We start from the raw sequence: 26,620 nt of genomic DNA on the forward strand, positions 1-26,620 counted from the left end.
TTGGAGGCAAAATTCTAGAGGCCCGTGTGCTGTGCGATGTCAGTGCACGTTAAAGAACCCCAGGTGGTCGAAATTTCCGAAGCTCTTCACTACGGCATCTCTCATAGCCTGAGTTGCTTTGGGACGTTAAACCCCCATAGACCAAACCAAACCTGAACACCAGGAGAGTGAGGATGATAGTTTTCCTCCCCTCTGGGAGATTTGGAGCACTGGTGATGCTAAACAAGTCGCACTGCATGGCTCAGAAACAAACATAGCGACATATATAGTACATTAACCAGGTTAGGTTTGGACATACGAGTTGAGGATTTGTACTGTTGGTAGAAGAACAACAATTTTTGTCTTCATAGGCATCGAGCCTTTGCTTTTACAAGGCAAGCAAGGCATTTTAATCTTTGCTGTGTAGTTTTTTCTTTACTTTATTTGCCTATTTTACTGATCTTTGTCCTCACTGTGACGACCTTTCTTTTAGGCCAGTGTGTGGTCACACGAAAATGTTTCTCAACGATTGCCAGATTAATTAGTGGTTATGTTGCTACATGTGACTGGTTCACACATATGACATTGTTTCACTTTGGAGCTCGTAGTAAATTTTAATTTTTTAAAGTTTGGCTTTGGGTGTACCCTCCATTCTCTGTCTGACTTGCTGTCTGTCTCCCATAAGTGCTGTTCTCAAATTCTTCTTGTTAACATTAATATAACTTGTTGTATTGTGAAAGGCTTCTGTTTGCAGTCATCTCTTGCTGTAACATTCAGATTTGTTCTACAACTGTTACCCAGCCCACTATATGTGTCCTACTTGCTTGTATACTGTTCTTTTTTGAACAAAAGAAAAAAAAAATATGTTGCATTATATGAGAAACTGACAGAGCTTTCTTCTATTCCAGCGGTGTGCATATTGATGATTCATTTTTTGATCCAGGCCAACTTTGAATTCCTTCCTGAAAGTGTTGTCGTCGTGCTTATTGGTAAGAAGCCTGTGCTATTATGATACCATGCAAAACAGGCCACATAGGGGATAAAACTTAATGATACAAGAACAAATGCAGTGTTCTTGTTAGAACAGGGGCACAATTATTTGTTAATGTGTGTTGTTTTGTGCACTGCTGTTTAATGTAATGCTGTCCCACATAGTGGGACTTGAACTCACTACTCAATTTCCTGATCACAAATGGGCTTACAGATTGTATAATATGGCATAAAATCTGTTTGAAATGCAATTCCTGATTAAAAGTAATCCATTGTTTAGTTAGCTCTAAAGTAAACCAAATGAGCTGAGTTATGCACAGGGTGGCACACAGAAAAAGAAGCTATCCTGCCTTTTCTTGCTTTCTGATGGCAGTCTTCTCTTTGCATTTGATTTTCATGTCACTTGGTTATGCTAATCGTGACTTTGTCTGCTGTTTGAGTACGGTGACCAGACATCTCTCTTTTAATGTTGATTGCTACCCTTTTGGTTCAAAGTACAAATCAGATTGTGCTTTCATAGAACTGTGTCTAGTGAGCTACTTTTGCTTTCTTTTTCTCTGGTTCCTGTAGTTTTCGTACGAATAAAAATAAAAAGGAAGTTAAGGTTTGGGGGGGGGGGGGGGGGGGGGGTGAATGAGGCTAAAATTGTGAACATAAGCTGAAGGATTCCTGAAACAGCTGTACATTTGTTTGCACCTTAAAATTATTTCAGCAGCAAATTAACATGAAAACTTTCATGGACTTCTTCTCTCTTTGCAGTTGCTGATCATTTCTTCCTCACTTTTGCTCTGTAATACCCCTATTACTATTATTATACCCCTCTTAGGGGCATTTGAGGTGTACAATAAAAAAAATAATTAAGTAAATAAAAAGTCTGCTCACCCCTGCTGTGAGCTACAGTGAAATAATTTTTAATGAAAATAGGAGAATGCCCCCTATACAATATGGACCCTTTGCAAAGCTCCAAAGTCAGCTCTTCTGCATAGCAAAGACCCTTTTACCGTGGTGGTGTAGCCCATCCTAGGGGGAGAGGTTGGGTGCAGCGCTCAGGAATTCTATTCCAAACCTTTGCCGTGTATGCATCTGGCAAGCAGCAACATGACAGGAAAATTTCACCCTTCCTTCTCGATTCCTGCAAAGCAAAGGCTTGGTAGAGCTATGCTTAATTCCTTTGTTGTGACAGCAACACATGCAGCAGCGGGCAGGAAAGGCATGCGGTACTATTCTAACTATTGATATTTCCAGCGCTGAGTCCGATTCTTTCCCCAAAAAATAGGTCGGGCCGCCTTAGTGAAGAAGTTTTTCTTGTGCAGAGAAGCTAGGGTCCATAGTATTGAGTTGTTTATGGTAGCATTTAGTTATAAAAATATGATCGCTTCACTTACTAAAGCTTTCATTTCACCCTACAATTACTTTAAGGCCTTGAAATTAAACTAACCAGCTGAAGTTTGTGCTCGTGCTGCAATATTGTCATTAAGCTTTTGTATGATTTGACTTGGTCTTTCATTTTTTGCCTTCCAGGTGCCTTGATAGGCCTCCTCATGAAGCTGATCTCAAGCCAGCATCTTGGGAATTGGCAGGTAAAAAGTTAGCTTCATCTGGTTGTTGCACTACTTTAAAAGTGCACTTCACTGTAATGTATTTAACATGCTGCAAATTGTCACCACAGGATGCTCCAGGCTTTGCAAAGACAAGGCCGAAACAGTGCCCAAGTTTGGCTTATTTAGCTTTTGAGTAAGAATTCGGAGTTTTCTTTTTGTTAGGAAAAGGCCGTTCACCAAGTTGCATATTGCAAACAAGCCAGATCATTACCCAGATTGGGCAGGTATTGTTGCCTTTTTAAAATATTGGAGGCCTGCACTCTGTGAGAGACCGAGAACTTCAAAGATCACTTTTATCCCTTCTCGGACTTGGCATCCGCTATGTAGCAGAAGTGCAAACATTTTATTGGTTGACCGACCAAGTCTACAGTTGGACTGGGGGTGCTCCAAAGAGTGATACAGCCTTCTCTTAAATATTGTTGTCTTATAGTGCCAGCACGGTTTGAGTGCACTGTTTTCTTTTTTATACAAAGAAGCAAACAGTTTACTGCATTCTAGTTCGTTCATGCCTCACCGGTGTCAGTCTTACGTTGTCCTTTCACTTTTCATTTGTTGGTTTCTTTTTGTATCGTGGCCTTATTGCACGCCTGCTGAAGCATGGTCTTCATAGAAAGTGCTAGTTGAGCACCACTTTGAATCCGCTGCTTGCATGTTATTATGTTCTCCTGCTGTGGTTTTCATGTTTAACATAGCACATTTTATATTCACTACTGTGTTCCACAGCCTCTAAGTATATTTGCATTTGCCACAGTGTAGGGGAAGGTGAGACGAATGACTTCTGGTGTAGGTTTAAGTCTTCCCAGGGGACGAGAAAGAAGAATATTGCTTGTGGAGGCTGGGTAACAATGTGCGAAGGGAAGCTATGTAAAAGGAGGAATAAACCTGCTTGATCCTGGTGCCTATACCTCCACTATGAGTGAGTCTTTAATAAAGAAGTGTTTCAGAACTCTTGCGGTAGCATATTCGTGGAAGAATGCCTCACAGCAACCAGAGTAAGGAGTATACCCATACCATTGACCAAAGGGTGTTGAGACCCTTTCATAGGCAAATATAATTTTTGTTGTGGGGTGAGCTTATATAATAATATATATTGAATCTTGATGCTAAAGCCATGTGTTGAGAAATAAAATTAGCAGCCTGTTAGATGTTTCATTACTTATGAACTTGAAATCAATGGCAGAAAAACATCAATCCTATCATACACTGTTTTGACAGTTGCTCTTGTTCACTTGGTATTACCATAATTTTTTGCAAGCTACCATTTTTTTGTACATTTATGATCAATATTTTTTATAATGTCTTACACACATATGTGTATGTGTATTGATTTGCATTATGTATGCATATAATAGTGAGCAGTCTAAGGTGCTTGCATAGGGCTATGTGTCAAGCCATTCTGAACTGAAACATACTGTGGCCACACCTTTTTGTGATGACTTGTGCTGGTGCGATTCCATTCTTTCAATGGTACAGTACGTCAACTTCTAGTCTCAACTCCGGCATGTCTGACAGCTTTTTCAATGGTGATTTTTTCTGAAATGAGTCTCAAAATGCATCCTAAAAGGTAACACCATGCCCAGTATTTTTTGTTAAAAAATAAGATGCGGAAAAAATAGTTTTCACCATGAGGATTTGAACTGCTGTCTTACACATTCAAAAATGCAGCACCGATGCATTGTGCCACAGAATTGATGAAAATGAGTGCTGTGAACTGCGCTCATTTCCGCTGTTATAAAATTTTTCCTTTTTGCTTCCAGCTGGTACTGCACAACCGGAAATTGTGGGACTGTACTGTTGAGCGAACAGAGTTATGCCTGGCATTGTCGCATGTGGCAGCAGCCATGCTACATACAGATACCGCATAGGCCAATTGTCCTAAATTTTGTATAAGTTCTTTTACCTGAAGAATAATAAGACTAATCTTTTTCTGCATAATAGTGATGAGATTTTTTAATCTGCACCTCACTTTGAGTGACGTTCTCAGAACTTCATTGACTTGCTGCGGTGGGTCAGTGGTTAGAGGGTGCTGGGCTACTGAGCTGCAGACCCAGGTTCAATCCCAGCCATTGCAACAATGTTTTGATGGAAGCAAAACACGCGCATGTGCTGTGCAATGTCAGTGCACATGAAAGAACCTCAGGTGGTCTTAATTAATCCAGAGCCCTCCACTGCAACATCCCTCATAACCTTTACTTTGAGACATTAAACCCCACAATTTACAATATTTTTAGAACTTCATTTGTGCATTGAATGATGCGGTTAGTGGCTGCTGTCATTACTTTATTGTGGAACATACTTGTTTGCTATGACAAGCAAGTTCACATTTTGCATGCAAAAACAATAATTCTGTATGTTCAAAATTATTTTTTTCAGAAAGAAGAGGCACTAAGTCCAACTATGTTCTTTCTAGTTCTTCTGCCTCCTATAATCTATGAATCAGGGTACAACCTGCATAAGGTATGCATTTAATGTTATAAGGACATATCATTGTTTTCTCTAGTGAGAGAAATTCAGAATAAAACGTACAGCTAAGTTTTCACTTGTTCACGCATGTGCTAGGAGCTACAGTCTTGAAGTATTGAGTCGAAATTTGTTGTTTATTCCTTTGTGAACATTTTTTGTTGTGTCCTCTGGACATGATGTTCATTCATAAGAAAAGGTCCTGCCTTAGCATATATTGATGATACAGCACTATCACTTTCCAGTACACAAAAGAGTGCTTTTGACACCTCTGATTAATCATGGGGGGTGTGTTCTCCTGTTCACAGGAAGAGCCAAAAAAACATGTTATGCATTGGTAGTTATGGCCATCTCATCTTGATGATCTCGTCTAGTTTTTTGCCGTGATGGTTCAGGGGTCATGGCCTTCTCCTGTTGAGTGCAAGTTGGAGGATTAAATAATGACCACATTTTGATGGTAGCATTATGCAGGAACGCCTATGTAGTGTTGTCTTGTGAACACAAACAACACCAGGGGGCCAAAATTAATCCAGAGCCCTCATATATTGCATGCCTCATAGCCTGACTTTATCTTTGGCTTGTAAAAAATGCAGTAACTTTTATCCTAACAGGATAAAATGAGTTTTTTCGTAGAGGTAGTGCACCTCTGTTTAATACAGTCTTGAGTAAGTTAGCGTTGATGGATTTGTTAGATATTTAGTCCTTTCATTAACTTAAAGGGCACCTGAAGAGGTTTTAGAGGTCGATGATTTTAAAGAAGCCAAATGTATGAAACGTGCAGGAATTTTGCTCCCGGTGCTAAGCACCGGGCATGAAATTCTGAGGTTGTTGGTTCAGATGTGGTTGTTGTTTTTTTCTGCTTCTATTAATGTCCCATTGATGAATAACTACAAATAAAAAAAAAGACATCCTGTATGCTCCTCGGTTTTGGTGGCTGTTGGCTTCCGTCATTTATACCATAACAAGCACCTCTTTTCCCTTCACTTTTATGCTTGGTATCTCAATGAGGGCCTCGAATCTGGAAGCCTTGATACCATAGGTAGCATAAGAGGGTTCTCGCACAGCTTCCACCTTACGTTGACTACGTTCCTACCTGGCACTCGCGGTAATAAAGTACGTACTACGTCCGCCTCTTTAGACGAGGGCGGCGCCAGTGAACACTCTCGAGGTGTTTGCTGGCGTACCCCTACAGACAGATTAGAACACGCAGAGCTATCAAAGTTAGTAAATAAGCTCAAGGTAGCTGACATAAGGAAGTTTAATATGGAGAGAATCGAGCATGCTCTAAAGAACAGAGGTAGCCTAAAAGCGGTCAAGAGGAAACTAGGCATAGGTAAAAACCAGATGTATGTGTTAAGAGACAAGGAGGGCAATGTCATTAGCAATATGGATAAGATAGTTCAAGTAGCTGAAGAGTTTTACACAAATCTATACAGTAGCCAAAGTAATCAGAACATTAACACTAGAGACAGTAGCGCACAGCAATGTGTCATACCGCCAGTAACGAAAGCGGAAGTAAAGAAAGCCTTAGGAGCAATGCAGAAGGGAAAAGCAGCTGGTGAGGATCAGGTAACAGCAGAACTGTTGAAGAACGGAGGGGACATCGTGGTAGAAAAACCAGCCACCCTGTATACGCAATGCCTTATGACCTCAGTTGTACCAGAAGCTTGGAAGAATGCAAACATTATCTTAATTCATAAGGGAGACGCCAAGGACTTGAAAAATTACAGACCGATCAGCTTACTATCTGTTGCCTACAAGGTATTTACTAAGGTAATCGCTAATAGAGTCAGGGCAACCTTAGACTTTAATCAACGAAATGATCAGGCAGGCTTTCGTAAAAAATATTCCACAATATATCATATTCGCACTATCAATCAGATGATAGAGAAATGCTCAGAATGTAACCAACCCCTATGTATAGCCTTCATTGATTACTAGAAAGCATTTGACTCAGTGGAAATCTTAGCAGTCATACAGGCATTGCGGAACCAGGGTGTAGAAGAGCCTTATGTCGAAATACTCGGAAGTATATATGAAGATATATATAAACTGAACAGCTACTATAGTCCTCCATAAGGTCAGCAATAAAATTCCAATAAGGAAGGGCGTCAGGCAAGGAGACACGGTCTCGCCAATGCTGTTCACCGCATGTTTGCAGGAGGTATTTCGAGGCCTGAATTAGGAACAGTTGGGGATAAGAGTTAATGGAGAGTGCCTAAATAATCTGCGATTCGCTGATGACATTGCCTTGCTGAGTCGCTACAAATCATGATCAATAAGTTAGAGAGACAGAGCAGAACGGTGAGTCTAAAAATTAACATGCAGAAAACCAAAGTAATGTTCAACAGTCTAGCAAGGGAACAGCAGTTCACAATTGGCAGCGAGGTGCTGGAAGTGGTAAAGGAACACGTCTACTTAGGGCAGGTAGTGACAGCTGATCCGGATCATGAGAGGGAAATAACTAGAAGGATAAGAATGGGGTGGAGCGCATATGGCAGGTTCTCCCAGATCATGAATAGCAGGTTACCAATATACCTCAAGAGAGAAGTGTACAACAGCTGAATCTTACCGGTACTCACCTACGGGGCAGAAACATGGAGGCTAACGAAAAGGGTTCAGCTTAAATTAAGGACAACACAGCGAGCCATGGAAAGAAAAATGATAGGTGTTAACGACATCCTAGTCGAAGTGAAGAAGAAATGGGCTTGGGCAGAGCATGTACTGCGAAGGCAAGATAATCGCTGGTCCTTAAGGGTAACGGAGTGGATTCCAAGAGAAGGCAAGCATAGCAGGGGGCGGCAGAAGGTTAGGTGGGTGGATGAGATTAGGAAGTTTGCAGGCATAGGGTGGGTGCAGGGTTCAAAGGACAGGGTTAATTGGAGAGACATATGGGAGAGGCCTTTGCCCTGCAGTGGTCGTAGTCAGGCTGATGATGATGATGATGATGAAATACTTCCGAAAGCAGCAGATTGGACAGCCGTCGCCGTAGCTCCGTTGGCAGAGCACTGGGCGCGAAATTCGGAGGTCGTGGGTCCGGATCACAACGGCGTCATGTGGTTGTTTTTATTCTGCTTTTATTAATCTCTCATTGATGAAAAACTACCAGTTAAAAAAAAAGGGCATCCCCTATGCTCCTTGTTTTCGGTGGCAGTTGCCTTCCGGCATTTATGCCCATAACAAGCACCTATTTTTCCTTCACTGGTATGCTTAAAACTACTGATAGAGGTTTTTTGTCTAAACAGGCTTCAAACCCCACCTTGACCATAGCAAGTTAACACATTTCTCGGGTAGAGTACACACTCATCGATACTTCGACCAAGTAGCACGGTCATGCGAGACTCTTAGTGGTCATAGATGGAGTGCCGTAGTTCCTTGCAGTTCACTATTGCTACTTTATCACTGGTATTATGCTGTCACATAAAAGCCATCATGTGCCATAAGTTCCCACACTTTCCCGTGCTGACATTTGCTCGCTACCATTGGCCCTCATGGTATTGGCTGGACCAGGGTTACCTGGAAAAATGGTGACCAGATATGGAAGCAATTAAAAGGAAAAAGGGAGGATTGACAAAAACAAGTCAAATTCGCCTCCCTCCCCAACTTCCTCCCTCCTGGCCCATAAAGAATTCAAAGAGCATGCATTAAGGGGGATGCAGGTCTTGAAACTATTTTTTTATTTATTGAATGATCCTTGTCATAATTACCACAGAAGTGAAAGTGTGTTTTTTTATTTAGATTTCAAATATGCAAATAGATTCTGAATAGCTCAACAAGAATATGATTTATAAGGAGTTCTGTGATTTTAATTGGACTCTTCTTTACAGACCGTTAGCCAAAAAATGTTGACAGATTTTAGAAATATTTACAGAACTGCATAAATAAATATGCATGATAAAAAATTTATGAATAGAACGTACAAAATGGGTTTGCTAGTAATTTGGTGAAAGAAATTATTAAATTTTAGGCATAAAAGCTATTAAAGATAGCTTCATCACTCAGCTGTACTCCTCCTGAATAAATTAATACCAAGCTCATTTAAATTTCTCAGGGCAAACCAGAGAAAAAGCTTGTAAGGCAGAGACTGTATTTGTAAAATCAGGAACAGAGATAAAGAGACTTGAAGTCTGTGTGCACTTAATGAGTCGCAGGAAATTGCGTCGTGGAAAAATGACTTTGGTGTAGGCTGCGTTACTCTGATGCCATCTTAGGTGGTGTCAAACGAAAGGGCGCAAAACAAGCTTTGAAATGGAAGCAAAATGGCAGCGGTTGAAGAGTGTTCTCGGAGACTTGAGGAACGTCATTTTGAAGATTGTGCTTCATTTTTCAGTTGCCTGACTCTCAAAATATTCATTTTTTTGTACTTTTAGATTGTTTTGAGCGTGAATATTTTGGGGAGATGTAGTTTGAAGTATAATTAGTACGAAAAACTGTTTCTGTGAAAATTTCTTTTTCTCACAGTTTTTTGTGATCTCAAGACCCACATCCCCCCTTGAGATGTTTTGCAAGCTAGTTGGTTCTGAAACACCATTAAGCAAACCGCACAATCTGAGACACACAGAAGTTTTAGGTTGGGCAGTCTAAAAAGAATTAAAAAATTACTGGATTGCATTTAAGTCTGCTTATGAGCGGAAATGTGAAAGCCTTCCCTGTCCTCTTTTTCTCCCTTCATTTTTCTTTTTTTTTTAATTTTCTTTAATGTTTGTTATTTTTGTTTTTCATTTTGTTTTTATTTGTTATTATTTTTGTTGCTGTGTTTTGCATGTTTGGTTTTTTGTTTCATTACATATAAGTTCCTTATTCAGTGTTGCTTAAGCAACGTTTACACTTTATTTTAATTACCGTACAACTTATGGTTGACAGTTCGAGCGGACAACTTCCGTCCACTAACTTCCGTCTCCAACTTCCGTCTAAACTTCCCTCCGCGGCACTCATGAGCCAAGAAAGGCTTACGCCTTAAAATAATAACGCCAAGCCCGTACCGTCTAAGGCACAACGGGCTGAGACACACACAGTAGCACAAAAAACCAGACGAACAGAATGCTGACTAACAACTGAAGTCTAATTTTCGTGATTTCCTGACATTATATATAAATACACAGATAACCCCAGAAAGTTGTTAGTCAGCACTGTGTTTGTGTGTTTTTTTGTCCTGTGTATGACTCAGATAGCTCTGTTTGTATGATGATAAAGCACATTGTAGTCATGACAGACATAGTAACATGTTTATTGGAGGTGGTAAAATTTTTCTAAGTCCCTCAGTGTATTTTACTTGCTGGTGTGAAAAACAAACTTTGCATCATAATTATTTTGGAAACTATTTTTAATTTAGTCTTAGTGTCTCTGCTTTATACAAGTTATTTCTTTTTTCAGTTTGTCCCTATTGTTTATGTGAGGTCTCTGTTACAAGAGTTACTCTGGGTGGCTGAAACACGTGACCACATGTAATGCCTTACTTGGCATGCTCATTGGGTATATATTGAAATGGCAAAGCTGCCATTTGCCGTTCCTGCAGTCAAGGAGCAGATAAACACGTGAAAAGAAAACAAATGAGTAGCATTGAAAGCTGCTCTCATGTGGAGATAGTTAGAGTGGCTCCATTCATTCTTATACGAGCATTGGTGATTTGCTGTCAGAAAACATTACAGTTCAGATTGCATAGTTTTGTTTCATATTGGGCTAGTGGTGTTACTAGCATGGTCTTGCATCTTTGCAGTTTTCTTAGAAACTGCCTTGAGGATTTGTGTGTTTTCAGAATTTTGTTTTCACTGTAGAATGCTATATAAGAATGTACTCCGGAATAAGCTCTCCGTTGACAGTTTGCGCATCAGTATTCTGTGCCATTTTTTCGGTTATTGTGTTGAAGTTTCTAAGAGAAATACAAACATGCAGAACCATGCATGGCTGACACAAATGTTCTGTTCCCAGCAAAAAATTTCACTGCGTACAAAACTCGACATACATTCTAGGACTACTACTCTGTTCTCCATGTTACATTTCATTAAATTGCAGGGCAACTTCTTCCAGAACATCGGATCCATCTTAATATTTTCTATTGTTGGAACAACCATCTCAGCTCTGGTAATCGGTGGAGGTGTCTACTTGCTTGGCCTGGTAAGTTTGCGTTGTACTTTGCATTTGGGGTGCATAATGCCTCCAACGTTTTATCTCATAATAGTTTAGTCACTTAGATTCACTTAATGGCTGGTGTATAATACAGTTGGACCTCGTTATAACGAAGTTGAATGGGCCCGGCAGTTGCTACGTTATAGCCGTAACTTCATTATAGCCTGACCGAGCTTCCAAGGGGAATCGTCATTCCTTCGTTATATCCATTGTTTCATTATAAACCGTTTCGCTATAACGAGGTTCAACTGTACTCAACATTTTTTCTGTGCAGAGAAACTGGTACATTGCTGGCAGGTCTCTGTGGAAAGGGGACCCAAAGTTCGTGGTAGTGGCCATTCATGCCTTCTGAGTAGCAGGACACAATGCAGCACAAAACTTGTGCCATGTATATTAGGGGGCCACTGTCCCCCCCCCCCCCCCTGCACACGCCTATAATTATTGGGGGTATAAAAGCCCCACTGAGATACCTTTGTTCTTAATATTGTTAATTTATGAGATGTACCTTGGAGTTCAGTCAAGACTATAGCTTTCTTTGATATATACTATGTAGAATAGTGGTTCTCAAGTGGTCGTGTAGTGGGGCCTTTTAGTTTTTTAATCTTTTGGTCGCGTCAGCTCCCTACTTTTAGCACATACTGTCATGTTGGCGTGATTTCTAATCTCGATCTTTGATTGGATGACAAGGCCCCATGGAGCCTTGTAGGCTTATTCAAGTTTATATAAATATTGAACTGTACCCATTCGAGAACTTTTATACCATTGAAAGGATTTACTCGGAGGCTGAGTTATACAACAGAGTGACTCAGTGTAGAAATTAACAAACTCAACTGATGGTGTATTTGTTGAATTGCTCATTGCCTGTATGTTCTTAAGACAATTCCAATTCATGACCATTACTAGTTCTATAGTGTGAGGTTTCTCAGGGAAGTGTCCAAGCAGATCTGATGTCTCTGAAACCTCTGGCTTAGCATACACCTGATTTCAGGTGTTGTTTAGGGGTGGTAGTAGTGATGGTGATCCAAATGCTCCTATCAGTAGTAGCTCCACTATTCTGAATGAGACGCCAACGCTGCACCCAACGGTGTCTAGCTGCTGATTGAGGCAACAAAAGCAAAAATGATGACTTATGCCAAGCAACAAGTTTCAGGGGAATCAAGCTTCTACTTCCACTTCCAGGGCTCCTTGGTTGGCCACATTCACCTATGCTTGATGGGTCCCCAAAACATTCATAAGTGAGAACCACTGGTCTACAGGCCCACACGACAAATTTTTAGACACTTATGTAGGAGGCTGTGGCTGTAGCTTGTGCCTTCAAATGCTCCAAGAATTCTTTTCGACAACTGTTGCTAATGGGGAGAGAGGCTAAAAATTAAGGTATTTATTTCCGGTCAGAAGGTTATGATTCTGAGGTCGCTCAACTTGCAGGGAGTATTGAAATCACTGCCAGTTTTACATCATTCTTCAGTGTAGATTATTGTGATGTCTGCTGTAATATGCTCATATATAGTATATTGTGAGTAAAGTCGAGCTAAGAACACACCTTCTGTCATTTTTTTGTTGCCTTGGATTCAGGATGTAGGACCTTAGTCCTTTCTCACATGTCTATGAATGTAGTCGCTTGCTTTTAGGAATCAATCTTATCTTCATACTTAAAATTTTGCCACTCTAACTATCTCAGAGTATGCCATGGTAAACAATGTCGTTTTCTATTTTTTATTTATTTTTAGCGCTTGTACGAGGGCGATTCAGAAAATAATGCCTCTAAGCCCACTACTTTGCCAATAGTACTGCAAACATTTTTAACTCTTTGTCATTATTGCACTGATGTTTAAGCTATAGAATGCCTCTTGCTTCACCTTCCTATCTATTTTCGCTCAAGAGTAACCGAGCAATCCATGGCATCCAGGGGTGACAACCGGTTGAAACAGCGGGCTGTAATTGGATTTCAGACTGCGGAAGGTTGTGCGCCCATCAACATTCATCGCCGTCTGACTGCAGTTTATGGGGATGCCTATTTTTATGTCAGCACTGTGCGGAGGTGGGCAAGGACTGCTACGTCTTGTGCCAAAAAAATTCAGAGTTGTCCCGTATGCTGCCAAAGTGTTGTTGACTCTCTTTTGGGACTGGGGGGGTGTTGTGCATACTGAATTTCTGTGACACGGTGAGATAATAAACTCAGACCGCTACATTGACACCCTAAAGCGACTGCGGGCCAGATTGCAATGCACTCGCAAAGATAAGCGCAAGCAGGCAGTTCTGCACCATGACAGTCCTCGTCCGCACGCAAACCACAAAACTCAGGAAGCACTGCAGCGCTTGAGGTTCAGGGACATTCTGCCTCATCCTGCCTATACTCCAGATTTGGCACCCTGCGACTTTTGGCTCTTCCCCAAACTTAAGGACCACATTAAGGGCCAACGTTACAGTTCGGACGCGGAGGTGGAAGCAGCAGTTCGCCAATGGTGTCGCCAGCAGCCACCACAATTCTTCGTCAACGGCATGAAAAATACTGTTTTGCATTGGCACAAGTATGTTGCCCATAAAGGGGAATATGTTAAAAAATAATGCCACTATTTCTAGCTGACATTTCAAGCTTTTCACTGATACCTGTGTTAGTGTTATCTGTCAAACGCAAATAAAGGTATCACCTTGGAGGCATTACTTTCTGAATTGCCCTGGTACATTGTTCAGTTGAAAAAAAAAATTGCGCCCTAAAAATTTTGTTACCCAGTGTATGCTTAAAAACAAATTGAAATGGTGATGAATTAACTCCTGTGTGTGCTTAGGGCTGTCATTAGCCGAAAAAGAGTACCAGATATTTGTTTTGTTTTTCTCGTGTTGTCTGTTTTCCAAAGAGCACAGCTTTAATTTACTTTTATGTGTATATTTAATATTTAGGAGCCAAGACAGCTTTCCTGTTTATTAAAGCAATATCTGGGCACCTACGTAGGTGATAGTTAAGTAGGGACTTTCAATTAAGGCCTCAGTGGAAATGTTCACTGGCAAAATGGAGTTGTCAAAATAGCAGTGAAAACATCGCCTGAGTCAATCATTCCCTCTATTTCATTCCCATTGATAAACATTTGACTTTTGGGTGGTTTGTTGGAATAGCAGTAAACAAAATATTTGTGATTTTTGCGAGGCCTACTCAACATTTTCAGTGCAGTAAAACCATGTTAAGGTGTAACTCGATCCCGGGACTGCGGAAAAAATACACCAAAAGCGGCGTACGCCTTAACCAAAAATATTTCCATTTTGCATACATAGGATGAGACCCGACATAATCTCCAAAGGAAGGCACACCTAGAAGCTTTTGTCCACTTTTGAGTACGCAAATCCACTATGTCTGCCGCCGAGACGGCTTCGGAGCTACTAGTGCAGTCCTGCACTAACTGTGTGTGGAAGGTCCTTTTCACTGCAGCGATTCAGAAAATAATGCCAGCAACGGCTGCCACCACAGATTTCTTCTTCCCGCGCTCAATATTCCGTCGAGCTTCTCCTTGATGGTCAACACTTGGAGCTTCGCCTTGACATGAGAGTGGTGAGACTGGGGAGGGATGGCACCTGGGAAGCACTGCATGTGGGAAGCGCGTGATCCATGACGACACCAGTATTGTTACAACGCAATGAGATGGGCCAAATTGTAGCCGCGCGGTGATGCCAGTCAGTCAGCAACACAGCAACGGCTGCTGCGGCACAATTTGCTGCAGCTATCCTGAACTGTAGAGGATTGATTCATATTCACATGGCGCTCAGACATCGGCGTGAACAGAGCTCTGGCTGGCCAGGAGATGTATGCTCGTGCTCCTGGCCACCGAGAAGAGGAGAGTGTGTTCTGCAAGATTGCAAAGGTGCTCTCTGTCTGGTCGTGTCGGCAGCTGCAAGTGTGCTAATCACGTGCTGCGCTGTATCAGTATCGACATAGTGCCGCAATATATGCCTAAGAAGCACCGGTGTAAGTTCCTTGCCATCCACTACGTAGTTCATGGGTGTTTTATGAGATACCGCTCCAGCCTCAAATGCGATAAGTACATGCTAACTGGGACGTTCACAGTAAGCCACTGCACTGTTAGCAGGCACCAAATGCATGAGGTTTGATGGAAGCTGAGTCGGGGATTTCATGAGACTACGTTTTAAGCGAAACTACCGCTTGAGCGAGTACACCTTAATGATGTTTTATTGTATTAGATGAACAAAAATATGTTGTATTAGGAACAAAACATCAGCATTATTTTTGCATGTTGTGCAAAATAAAATGCTAATCATTTCTCCGAGCAAATAATGAACTCAATACTTAGATTAAAATTGTTCATATATGTCAAATATTTATTTCTCATGAGTGGCATTTTTGTTACTGTACCTAGTCTGAAACCTGGACTTTGGCTCAAGAAGCAATACCATAACAAAAAGAACAGTGCAGACACGAAACGATTAAGGTGATTCACCTTCATTGTCCTGCGTTTGCACTGTTCATTTCCATCATGTCGAACCAACTAGCCCGCAACAGTGAGGCAATGCCATCTAAGCATCTTTTTCGCTGTTTATTGCAACCTTGATACTGACCATTATTATATTGGCAGTAGGTCAATGTTGTGGAAAACTCTCTTTTAAAAGTATGTCTGGCCAGCGTGGTGATATTGTGCATCAAAAGTAGTTTAATCTAATTCAGTTTCATAAAGTTTTTTTTGTACTTACTTACAGGCTGATGTAGCCTACAAGCTTGACTTCACTGAAAGCTTTGCATTTGGCTCTCTTATATCAGCTGTGGATCCTGTAGCTACGCTGGCTATATTTCATGCTTTGGATGTAGATCCAGTACTCAACATGTTGGTATTTGGCGAGAGCATCCTCAATGATGCAGTCTCTATCGTCCTTGCCACGTGAGTTGTCATACCTCTTTTGTACCAATCTGTTTGGGCTCACAAAAATCATTATTTGTATGAAAACAGCTGCATATTTCTGTGATATTTTGGCTTTTATCTTCAAATGCAAGCTTAATTTGCAGCGATTGGGAATACACTGATGAAAGGTTAGCTGTTTTAAATCACTTAATTTAGCTTTTCTTGCTTTTTTCCCACTCAGAACCATTCTGGAGTCGGGAAGCCCAAGCATGGTTTCCTTGACAACAGGACAGCTCGTATTACATGGCATTCAACGCTTTTTTCTTGTATTCTTCTGCTCTGCTGCTATTGGAGTGGCTTTTGCCTTGGCAGCAGCCCTTATATCCTTCTTCCTATTGCTCTATAAGGTATTCTCTGAGTTGTTTGTTGAGTTTATATTATTGTCTTGCATCCATCATGAAATAGATGTGTTTAACAGATTCTAAGAGCATTTTCTTCATTCAGAGAGCATGCACTCTGAGCTGTTTATAAAGGGAGTTCAGGTGTTCAAATGCTTTTAATTATGGGTTGATATTGGCTGAACATTGCCAAATATGGCGGACATACTTTTGCCATGCCATCTTTGACTGCTTGCAGCATTCAGGGATCTGTTTGATCTGTCTTGTAATAATGTAATCCTGAATTGTTACTAAATTTTTACAAGGTTACACTTTGAGCAAAGCAGCCTGAACAGAAGAAAGCAGCTTGCACTTCATAAAATGCCCATCCATTTCCTTTTTTGTGGAAGATATGTTTGATCAGTCAGTGAAAGCACTAATGCTATGTCTGTAAGAAATGGCATTGAATGCATAATTGTAAAAAGATCTTTATGCATGGTATTTCACTTACTGAGAGTCCTTACCATGCATACATATGATAGATGGTAGAAGAACTTCTGTAAAGCTACCTACATATCCTGAACATAGCAGCTCATGTGGTCATTCTGGGTCTCTTAGGAAGTGAAGTAGTGTTGCTCTGAATGCCATTATATAATTGACCCTCCACCTTGGCAGCGGCAGCGCTCAGCTGCTGATCCCAAGGTCACGGTTTCTATCCCGGTCGTAGCAGTCGTATTTGTTGTAGGCGAAATACGAAAACACCTGTGTGATGTGCAACGTCATCACATGTTGAAGAACCCTAGGTGGCCTAAATTAACCTGAAGCCCCCCATTGCAGCTTCTCTCATAGCCCATGTCTCACTTTGAGATGTTAAAGTCTACAGTTTACATTATATAATTACACTCTTATTGTGGATGCTCCTCCCTGCTTTTTCCATTTGCTGAGCAAAATCTTGTTGGCAAAGTATGCAACACCCTGTTCACTGCTTTCTGTGGTGAGATGTGCAACTTGCCTGGCAGCAGTATACCACAAGTATATCCACATTACTAAACAAAGCTTTGTATACTGGGCAAAAATTTTGAAGCAGTTTTGCAATGAGTGCAATGATCATTTTCGCAGATAACCACATGTGTCATAACAAGGCTCAGGCTAGAACATTTATGCCAGTATAGATTATGTTGTGTAACACAAAGGAAATTTGCTTGCAACTCACAAGTACTGGTTGTCGTGTGCGATGTGATTATGCGCACAAGGTCTGAGCATATCTCCACATAAATGAAGTGGTAGACAGGCACCAGACTCACTCTAACAGTCTCATGTACGTTCAAAAGAGGCGTAAGCACCCAGAAGGATATACATGTACAAGAATAGCTACAGGTAAGAGCGTGCTACTTATGCAGTCGTGGCTGCAAAGTTTTAGTCAGACATCATATTTCCTGTTATGGCAGGTGAATAGTGGTTGCAGGTTTGCACAACCCTCACTTCTCTTTAGCCAAAGAAGTGAGGAGGAAAGGATAACATAGTGATTTTTTTTCTTCCCGGGATAAAGTGGAGGTTCTAGTTTTTTTCTGCTCCCAACAAGAGCCTCAGTCCTGGGAACCAGTCACTGAAGTACTCACACAGTTCATAGTAGGAGAATATGGAGTTGCTTTTCAAGGAAAGGCCCACATAAGGCGTTCTTGCAAACTGTAGTGACCTGCATGGTGATGAATTTGTAGTACAATATTCCTCTTGTTTGAATATGCACTCGGGTTTTTAATTTTTTCCTGCTCTTTCAACATTCACTGGGTACAAGTTTGGCATGCATTTATCTTTTGCTACAGTTGCTTGAGTTTTAGGCCAAGTTTAAAAGAGAAGTTGCTGTTGCTCCTTGACTAAATTTGTTCATTGGTGCACCTGCTCAAGTATGTAGATCTGCGCAAGAATCCATCCCTCGAGTTTGGGATGATGCTGGTTTTTGTATATGCTCCTTATGGGCTTGCAGAAGGCATACACTTGTCAGGTAAGGTCCCGATTATTTGAGTCCCATCAGAATAACATAGCCGCTGAAACATAATGCAGCTGTCATTTAAAACTGTATTTGGAGTGTATATGCGTTCTAGTAATTTGTCATAGAATTTTGAATTTTTCTTATTGGTGACCACTGTTCAGTCTGATGTTAACGTTCTCTTATTTCCAAGTAATGGCCGACTATTTTCAGACTGAGCTCTTCCACTGTATTGTGAGGCTTCTTTTTGTTGCAAGGCATGGTTTTCACTTAAAATTGTGACGTAGGCTTTCTTTCTGTTAGAATGTTTGAGTGCTTGTATTTGGCACAGATTTGTGCAATATAAATTTTTATTGAGATAACTTTACCCTTTGGCAAAATCAGAGTTCACAAAAGTGAGATTGACCAAGTACAATGGCTTAGTGGCTATGGCGCTCGGGTGCAGATAACTTTACCCTTTGACAAAACCAGAGGTCACGAAAGAGTGCAGAGACTTGGTGGCTATGGCGTTCGGGTACTGGGCCCAAGGTCATGGGATCAAATTCCAGCCGCAGTGGCTTCATTTTGACAGAAGGTGAAATGCAAAAAGGCACCCATACACTGTGCAATGTCAGTGCATGTTAAAGAACCCCATATGGTCTAAATTAATCCGGAGCCTTCCACTATGGCATCTTCCAAATCCTATAAGCAGCTTTGTGATGTTAAACTCCATATACCGTACTGCACTGCGACAGAGAGATAGGATGCAAAGAGCTCACAGTTGATTGCAAAACTCAACTCTCTATTATCTTGCTCTCTAAGACAGATCTTCCAGTGTGTTAGGAAATAAGAAAGACTGTTCCTAACGTTTTATATCCTGTTATGTTTCCTCTTTTTTAATGACTTGTGCTTAGTGAGGTTGCCCTGGGCGTGTGCCTTATTTTGCTGCTCATATTTTACATTTCTTATAGAGAAGGCATGGGTCTGTTGAGTTGCAATCATTTTTGTGTGCGGTTTAAATTTTAGCACCAGGATTGGCAGCTCAGTCAGATAGTTTACTTCGTATTTTCATCTTGTTCTGTGTAACCATTAATTTAATCAGTAAACAGAATTATGATTACCATTACATGTTCTGGTTGCCACAGAAGTCTTCAGAACACAGAATCACGAATTTTCTCGCTACCTAGAGTCATAGCCAGCCATTGAGACCTCCACCATGCAGGCCAAGCAGGGAAGTGCAAAGCACATCCTTCACTTTGTGGCTGCATGCTCATACTGCCAAGTAATTTAAGCTTTCTTTAAATATCCCTGTTGTGAAAACTTTTGTGTCCAGCTATACCATCTGGAACATTGTTTCAGAGAAAGTGCATTAAAATTATATATATATATATATATATATATAATTAAACATTTCCTTTGAGCTTAGTTTCTTTGGAACCTTTGTTGATGAATGATCAATTGCATATCGGGTGTATGTGCGTTGAGCTGCTCATTACAAAATCTGCAAGGGCTGTAATCTTATATTTTTTGTTTTTTTCCTTTTCACATGGTGGCAAAGGCATTATGGCAATCCTTTTCAACGGTGTTGTGATGTCTCACTACACCCACTTTAATCTGTCTTCAGTGACTCAGATTACAATGCAACAAACACTGCGGACGATCTCACTCATTGCTGGTGAGGTTTTCGTATTGCTCTGCTAAGCTTTCTTGTTTGTGGGCTCTCACTTTTTCCTTTCATTTTTTTTTTTGCAACATAGCTTCACACTTTCTATGTGAGAAAACTGAACACTTTGCGAACTGTTTTTCTTTCTATCCTCAATTAAAAACAAAAAAAAACAAAATTAGATTTTGTGTTATTGTCAAGAAGGGAAGCTCGCTAGCATGTTAGCTGCAGTAGCTGTATATTCCTAATACTCAAATGTAAAGTCTTGTATGACTTTTTATAAAATAGGTATTCAAAAATTAATGTTTAGCAGTATTGATGGCTACTGGCACCCAGTAGCAGTATATTTTTAGAGCAGTCTCATTATGACCTTTTTAACTTTTCAAAATTTCTTTCAACCTTGCAGAGACCTCAGTGTTTGCCTATCTTGGCCTTGCTATATTCAGCTACAGGCTTATTATTAAGCCTTCTCTTATTATATGGAGCATTGTGAGTATTTGTGAACATTTCACCTCTCTTTTTACTCCTGTCTCTCTTTTCCTCATTGTGATAGACAACAAAATTCTTATTATTTCCCTATCCTTCCTTTACTTTATTTATGTCATTTTTCTAATTCTTATAAATTGGAGTACCTTTTGAAAAAATCTACTGCAGTCAAATTTTTTGCACCTAATTGCTTTATGTAATTTTTTTGTTTTTCATTTAATTGGGCTGCTGGTTAAAGATTACTAGTTTTTAATGTGCCACTTTGTCCCCAGAATGTAAACAAGGGCTTCAATATGGAAAGTTATTACTTGAAATAAATACCATAAATTTTTCACAAATTTTTTAGAACTTTATCGCATGAGTTGTCTTGTTGCCATTAAAGTTAAGGGTTGTCACCACATTGGCAGCACTCCCTGCGCATGCTTGATAAGGTGCCGGAGTGGGTATATGTGGAACTCATTGCGTGAATTGAGCTAGCCCACTTGTGTCTGGGGACAGACAGAAGATGGCAGGACGAGACATGGCATGTAGGCTACTACTGGAGTGTGAACTGTTGCAAAGCCCTAGGAAGAGTGGCTTTTGTATGAGTGTTCATTGGTGATAGGCATATTGCACTGTTCTATTCATGCTGCAAATACACGTGTTGCATGACATTCATAGTCATAGAAGGTGTGTTTGTGCCCTAAGCATGGCAGCCTATTCTTTGGGTATGTTATTGAGTGGGTAAGTGAGTGTCGTGACATTTTCTTTTATCTCTGTGAGTGAACATGTTTAGTTATCACTTAGTGTTTCTCATTATAATATGTATTGAGATGCTGATCTATCTGTGCCAGGTAGACATGCCAGGTCCACACCACAAGAAAGCCAAGTAGCAGACCATGAATGTATTGTGCATGTAGCAGAAATGCAGTCTTGAAAACCAACTTATGGGTGTTTTTCAAAAGAAATGGTTAAATGATGTATGGAAAGGAAAAGGACAGGTACAGTGTCAAGAGACAGGAAGAGAGTAGCAAGTATAAGGTGAAAGTGGACTAGTGGGCAGAGCATGTAATGTGCGGAAGAGATTGCTGGTGATTTCTCAGAGTGTCAGAGTGAGTGCCAAGAGAATGGCTGCATGGTTGAGGGCAGCAGAGGATTATGTGAAGGGATGAAGTTAGAAGTTTGTAAAAGCTGTAAGGACAGCTTGACGAGGTCAGAGAGCCGGTGACAGGCAACAGGAGGGATTGCTACCTGGAGGATGCAGTATAGATTAGGGCCTGGAAGTTGGCATGGTAATGGCAAATAATTTTTGAAACTTTTCTAAGGGCAGTTAATTCGTACTCCCCTCATAGCATTCGCAAACAATTTTATTTTTGCCCCTTCCTGCTTCCTTCCTAAATAGCCCTGCAATTCAAGGAGAATAGCATCATGTCATGTAAAAGGTTGTTGTTATTGATAACAATAGTACTAACACCTTGGTGCTATTTATGATTGTTTGCTGGAGTAGATAATAGCTGCCAAGTACAAGTTATTAAAACTCTTTATTATTATTTTTTTGCACATATTTTTCAACCACTCTAGGTTTGTAGGCACACTTGCTATGCAGTAATTTATTTCTTGTTTCTTACTGAATTTTTTGTCTGGCATTTTCAGGTGCTGTGCTTGCTTGGCCGGGCAGCTAACATATACCCACTATCCTTCCTGATGAACTACTTCAGAGAGCACAAAATTACTAAGAAGATGATGTTCATCATGTGGTACAGTGGTAAGTGAGAATGCTTCCTTTAGCTTAGTGAAATGTGCTAAAGATCTTCAGGTTTGGACTAGAGTGGTCATTGATATGGATCGTTTCGTGTTAATCTGCGACTTCAGTTAACCAAATCTTGAAAGGCAAACTTGAATGGTTTACCTTTTGTATTGTTTGCAAATACGGTGTAGACTGGCTCGTAAAAAAACAGATTTGGAACAAATAAAAGCACCACTTCGGTTTGAAATTGTTCAGGGTCACAGTATCATTGCATGTTGCACTCAAAATGATGCTGCTTTTGAAGCAATAAGCTTCACTACGCCAGCTTTTCGAGCCGTCAGCACGGCCGCAAGTTTGACCTTGAATGTAGCTAGAGGTCGAATCATGAGCATAACTGGTGGTATAGTCGGATACAGCGTAAGTCTGCAGTGAAGCTCCGCCCACAATCAGGACCAATGCACAGAATTCCTCCATGACTAAAGAGTAGTCCGTTGTTAAAACTTGTCTGGTCACCTAAACAAGAAGTTAATCACAAGAAAAAAAAGTTATAAGCTCTAGAATTTTGATACTTGGCTTGTTTAATAAAATCACACTAAAAAATTTATTTTGTTTACTTCTGTAACTGGCAAGCGAAGTAATACAGTATGCTGCGGACCGTGGCCCAGTGTTAACAACTGTTGTTTTTTTTTAAGTTGTATCCTACTACAGTCAGGTTCGACACCAAGGCGGTCCATAAGGCCAAAGTCAAAGGTCAAAGTGGAGATAGTTGGTGTAATAGCCGCTGCTGTAGCTGACGTCATATAAAAGAGGAGGAGCAAGAAGTCGAGGGGTGTATAAGCACGTGTGTGTGCTCTCACTGCCACACGCCTAGGGTGATGGAGGAATATGAACATCCTGCTGTAGCCGCACGCCGAGAAGCCGTGGTCACGAAATTTGTCGTTTAGAAGAAAGAAAGCTGCTTATCAAATAAAAAAAAATGCCTACTACTGTGTATGTGTCAGTATGGCTATCTATGGAAACCGCCAGTCGCTCGACCATAAACATAGCCAGGGAGATGCAGCTTTTTGCTTTCAACCAGGGTCAACTAGAGCTAAACCACCAGCAACTTTTTTTTATAGGCATGTTTGCAGATGCTGCTTAGAGGCATGCAAGGCCATGAAAGAGCAGAATGTGGCAATGATGATTTGTTGTCGTAGCTACATCATTCCTGGGTGTAAACAAACGGCAGCCAGAAATGCAGAGCACCATTTAACTAGCCAGGTAGATGCATGGCGCCAAATGATTGCTAAGAGATGCATTTTTAAAGGGCGTCCCTGCTGGTTGCAAGAAAAATTCTGTGTTTTGATTCTGCGAGGGAATTCTCAAATCACTGAACAGGTATAGTTGTAGTGAACAAGTGTAATTATAGCAACATAGAATAATACCTTGAATAGGCACTAAGAACAAATTGAGGTTGGCCTTGATTACTGCATTTCCACTTTGTAGTGGCAAGCAGGCCGCTTTATTACAAAATGGAGCTTTTATAAGCTAAAAAAGAGAAAAAGTGAGTGGAAATATGGGGGAGGGGGGTTGGGGGCAACCTTCCACCTGGCCCCCACACTCCCACTCCGCGGATGCAGCGTTACTGCTTGCTAGCCGCGGAGGGGTTCGTGCTCGAGGGAAACAAAGGGGAGGGACGACACAGCGTGAACACTCATATGATATTTCTTACAGTTGCAATTAATACACAGGGCGGGCCATCTAGCTACAAAACATCAACGAGGCATTCCTCGGAAGTAGAAGGCAACGTAAGAAGGACTTCCGACTTACCGGCTGGTGCAGGGGCGCGACTTCGGAAGTATCGGCGGGGAATATTTGTATGCACCGACAATGGCGGCCGTGTTTTCCCGTGCGCGCCGCATTCTTGGGGCAAAGCCTTTCCCTAGCATTTGCTGGGGAAGGCGACCAGAGCGGGCGTTTGCTGCGCTCGCTTCGCTGCCTGGAACCAGAAGTCCAGCGGCAAGGCACAACGGATCGCCGTGCGCCTGCCGTGGAATGTGACGAGAGCGTGCGGCTCCAACCGCTCATGACGCTGGCCGGATCCCTAAGAGACTCTGTCCAGTCCTGCAGAATTCCGCTTAACCTTTGAGGTGGCGCTCCCGTCACCGTTCCCTTTCCCCCATGAGGGAGACTTCCCTCCTCGCCCAACCGGTGCTGTCCTGACCGCCGACAATGAAGATGGGCCGCGTCGAAATGGAGGGGGGAAACAGGTTTCCACATCCCTCCCTCCTTAAATGTTGGCCTACGGTTGAACTCATCCATGGAGGCCAACGACAAAGGGGCCACGAGCATTGCGGTGATGACTGCAAGACAGCTCATACAGGCGGGGTGCCGGGGTCATCCGACGAGCAGCAAGGTCACCTGGCACTTGTCCTTGTCGCGTGGCAGGCATCCAAAATTAGCGTGCCGGGAGGGTGTTGTTCACGCCGACGCGCCTTTGTTGGAAGGTAGGCGGCCTGGCCCCCCCGCTCTCGTGGCCGCTGCAAACTGCTCGCCGGAGACTCCGCAGCTCAATGACTCATGGCCGCAAGGCAGTAGGCAGGGACCCATACAACGGACAGCAGGCTGGGGCAGCTTCTCTTGGACTCTGCATATCACTCCTATGATCTCCAAAATGTTTGAATCAAAAACAATGGAGACCGCGCAAACTGACCATTGGTAAGGTGCGGGGCAATGCGAGTGCCAAACAATTCTATCCGGCACTGCCCAAACGCTCGGTTCATTTGAACATAGCTGGCTCTCTTCGGTCGAAGCACATTCGCGGTTCGCTTTCCGGCATGGTGGTGTTAAGCTCATTTGAACTGCGTTACCTTCTCTGGTTCCGCAAAATTATCAATTCGCTTCGCAGCCATAAAAAAATACGAAGTTCGTTTGAACAAACTAAGCTTTCTATATTTTAGCAAGACTTCTCGGCTATAGCGAGGTTCATAGAAAACAAACAATCCCGTTTGCGCATGCTTGTACCACGGTACGACTCTGTCCTCCCAAAAGCGACAGGCAGCTCCCAAAGATCCTTAGGCCTAATCGCTCTGGCACTTGCCGGTGCCAACAAAGGGCCAAGGACAACAGCTAGAACACAACGCCATGAGGAGATACGTTTCCGCCAAGGTGACCCTAACGCGAACGGCGCCTACCGCTTCTCGCAATGTCGCAGCGCCCCGGTGCTTTTCCTGTAATCACGACTGCAATCCAAATCAGCTGATTACGGCACCCGGCTTCCAGAGCCAAAGAGACAGAACAGAGAATATTTACAACTATTTACAACTATGTACAAGAAGAATCGGGCCACCCTTCAGGCTTCTGCATTCACTCGCTTCTGGCTTGCTGTTCTCCGTGGATGGCTCGGTCTCGCTATCAAGAAATCATCTTAGCCTTGCTAGCCACTCCGTATTCGGGTCAGGCCTAACGCTGATTAAGTCCGGGCAGGCATTGCACGATCCGAACTGACTGTCGTCCCTCGTCCCAAAAGATTGCCACACGTTGGACTGCCATTGTGGAAATACGGAGGGGGACAGCCTTCCGCCCCTGCTGCACTCCCATTCCGCAGATGCAGCGTTCCCGCTCGCTAACCGCGGAGGGGTTCGTGCTCAAGGGAAACAAAGGGGAGGGACGACACAGCGTGAACACTCATATGCTATTTCTTACAGTTGCAATTAATACACAGAGCGGGCAGCTAGCTACAAAACATCAACGAGGCATTCCTCGGAAATAGAAGGCTACGTAAGAAGGACTTCCGACTTACCGGCTGGGACAGGGGCGCGACTTCGGAAGTATCGGCGGCGAACATTTGTATGTGCCGACAATGGCGGCCGGGTTTTCCCGTGCGCACCGCATACTTGGGGCAAAGCCATTCCCTAGCATTTGCTGGGGAAGGCGACCAGAGCGCGCGTTTGCTGCGCTTGCTTCGCTGCCTGGAACCAGAAGTCTAGCGGCAAGGCACACCGGATCCCTGTGCGCTTGCCGCAGAAGGTGACGAGAGCGTGCGGCTCCAACCGCTCGTGACGCTGGCCGGATCTCGAAGGACTCTGTCCGGTCCCGCAGAATTCTGCGTAACCTACGAGGTGGTGCTCCCATCGCCGTTCCCTTTCCCCCATGAGGGAGACTTCCCTCCTCACCCAACCGGTGCTGTCCTGACCGCCGACGATGATGATGGGCCGCGTCGAAATGGAGGGGGGAAACAGGTTTCCACAAATGAAAGAGAAGTGTTGCCAAGACCAGCTTTTTCCACAAGTAAGCGGCAGTGATGTCGTGTGAGGTTATATGAAAGAGAAACCAGAGGATTAAGCACCTGAGTATTGGGATAACTAGGGTAATGAGGAAAATTAAAACAAAGTGAGGCTGTGGTACTCGACATTGCGATCAG

The 26,620-nt window shown here is 42.3% G+C and overlaps 1 protein-coding gene across 1 annotated transcript in view; it reads left to right on the forward strand.

Annotated features, from left to right (window-relative positions):
• Window positions 1-26,620, forward strand: part of LOC144114422 (sodium/hydrogen exchanger 8-like) — a 35,213-nt gene that overhangs the window by 2,875 nt on the left and 5,718 nt on the right. The window contains 10 exon segments of the mRNA XM_077648154.1: window positions 888-968; window positions 2,491-2,549; window positions 4,944-5,027; window positions 11,043-11,144; window positions 15,861-16,039; window positions 16,242-16,380; window positions 18,274-18,379; window positions 19,902-20,018; window positions 20,413-20,495; window positions 22,125-22,236. Coding sequence (XP_077504280.1) covers window positions 888-968; window positions 2,491-2,549; window positions 4,944-5,027; window positions 11,043-11,144; window positions 15,861-16,039; window positions 16,242-16,380; window positions 18,274-18,379; window positions 19,902-20,018; window positions 20,413-20,495; window positions 22,125-22,236 — 1,062 coding nt within the window.

This window comes from Amblyomma americanum, chromosome 1 (genome assembly GCF_052857255.1).
Source record: "Amblyomma americanum isolate KBUSLIRL-KWMA chromosome 1, ASM5285725v1, whole genome shotgun sequence".
Lineage (NCBI taxonomy): Eukaryota > Metazoa > Arthropoda > Arachnida > Ixodida > Ixodidae > Amblyomma > Amblyomma americanum.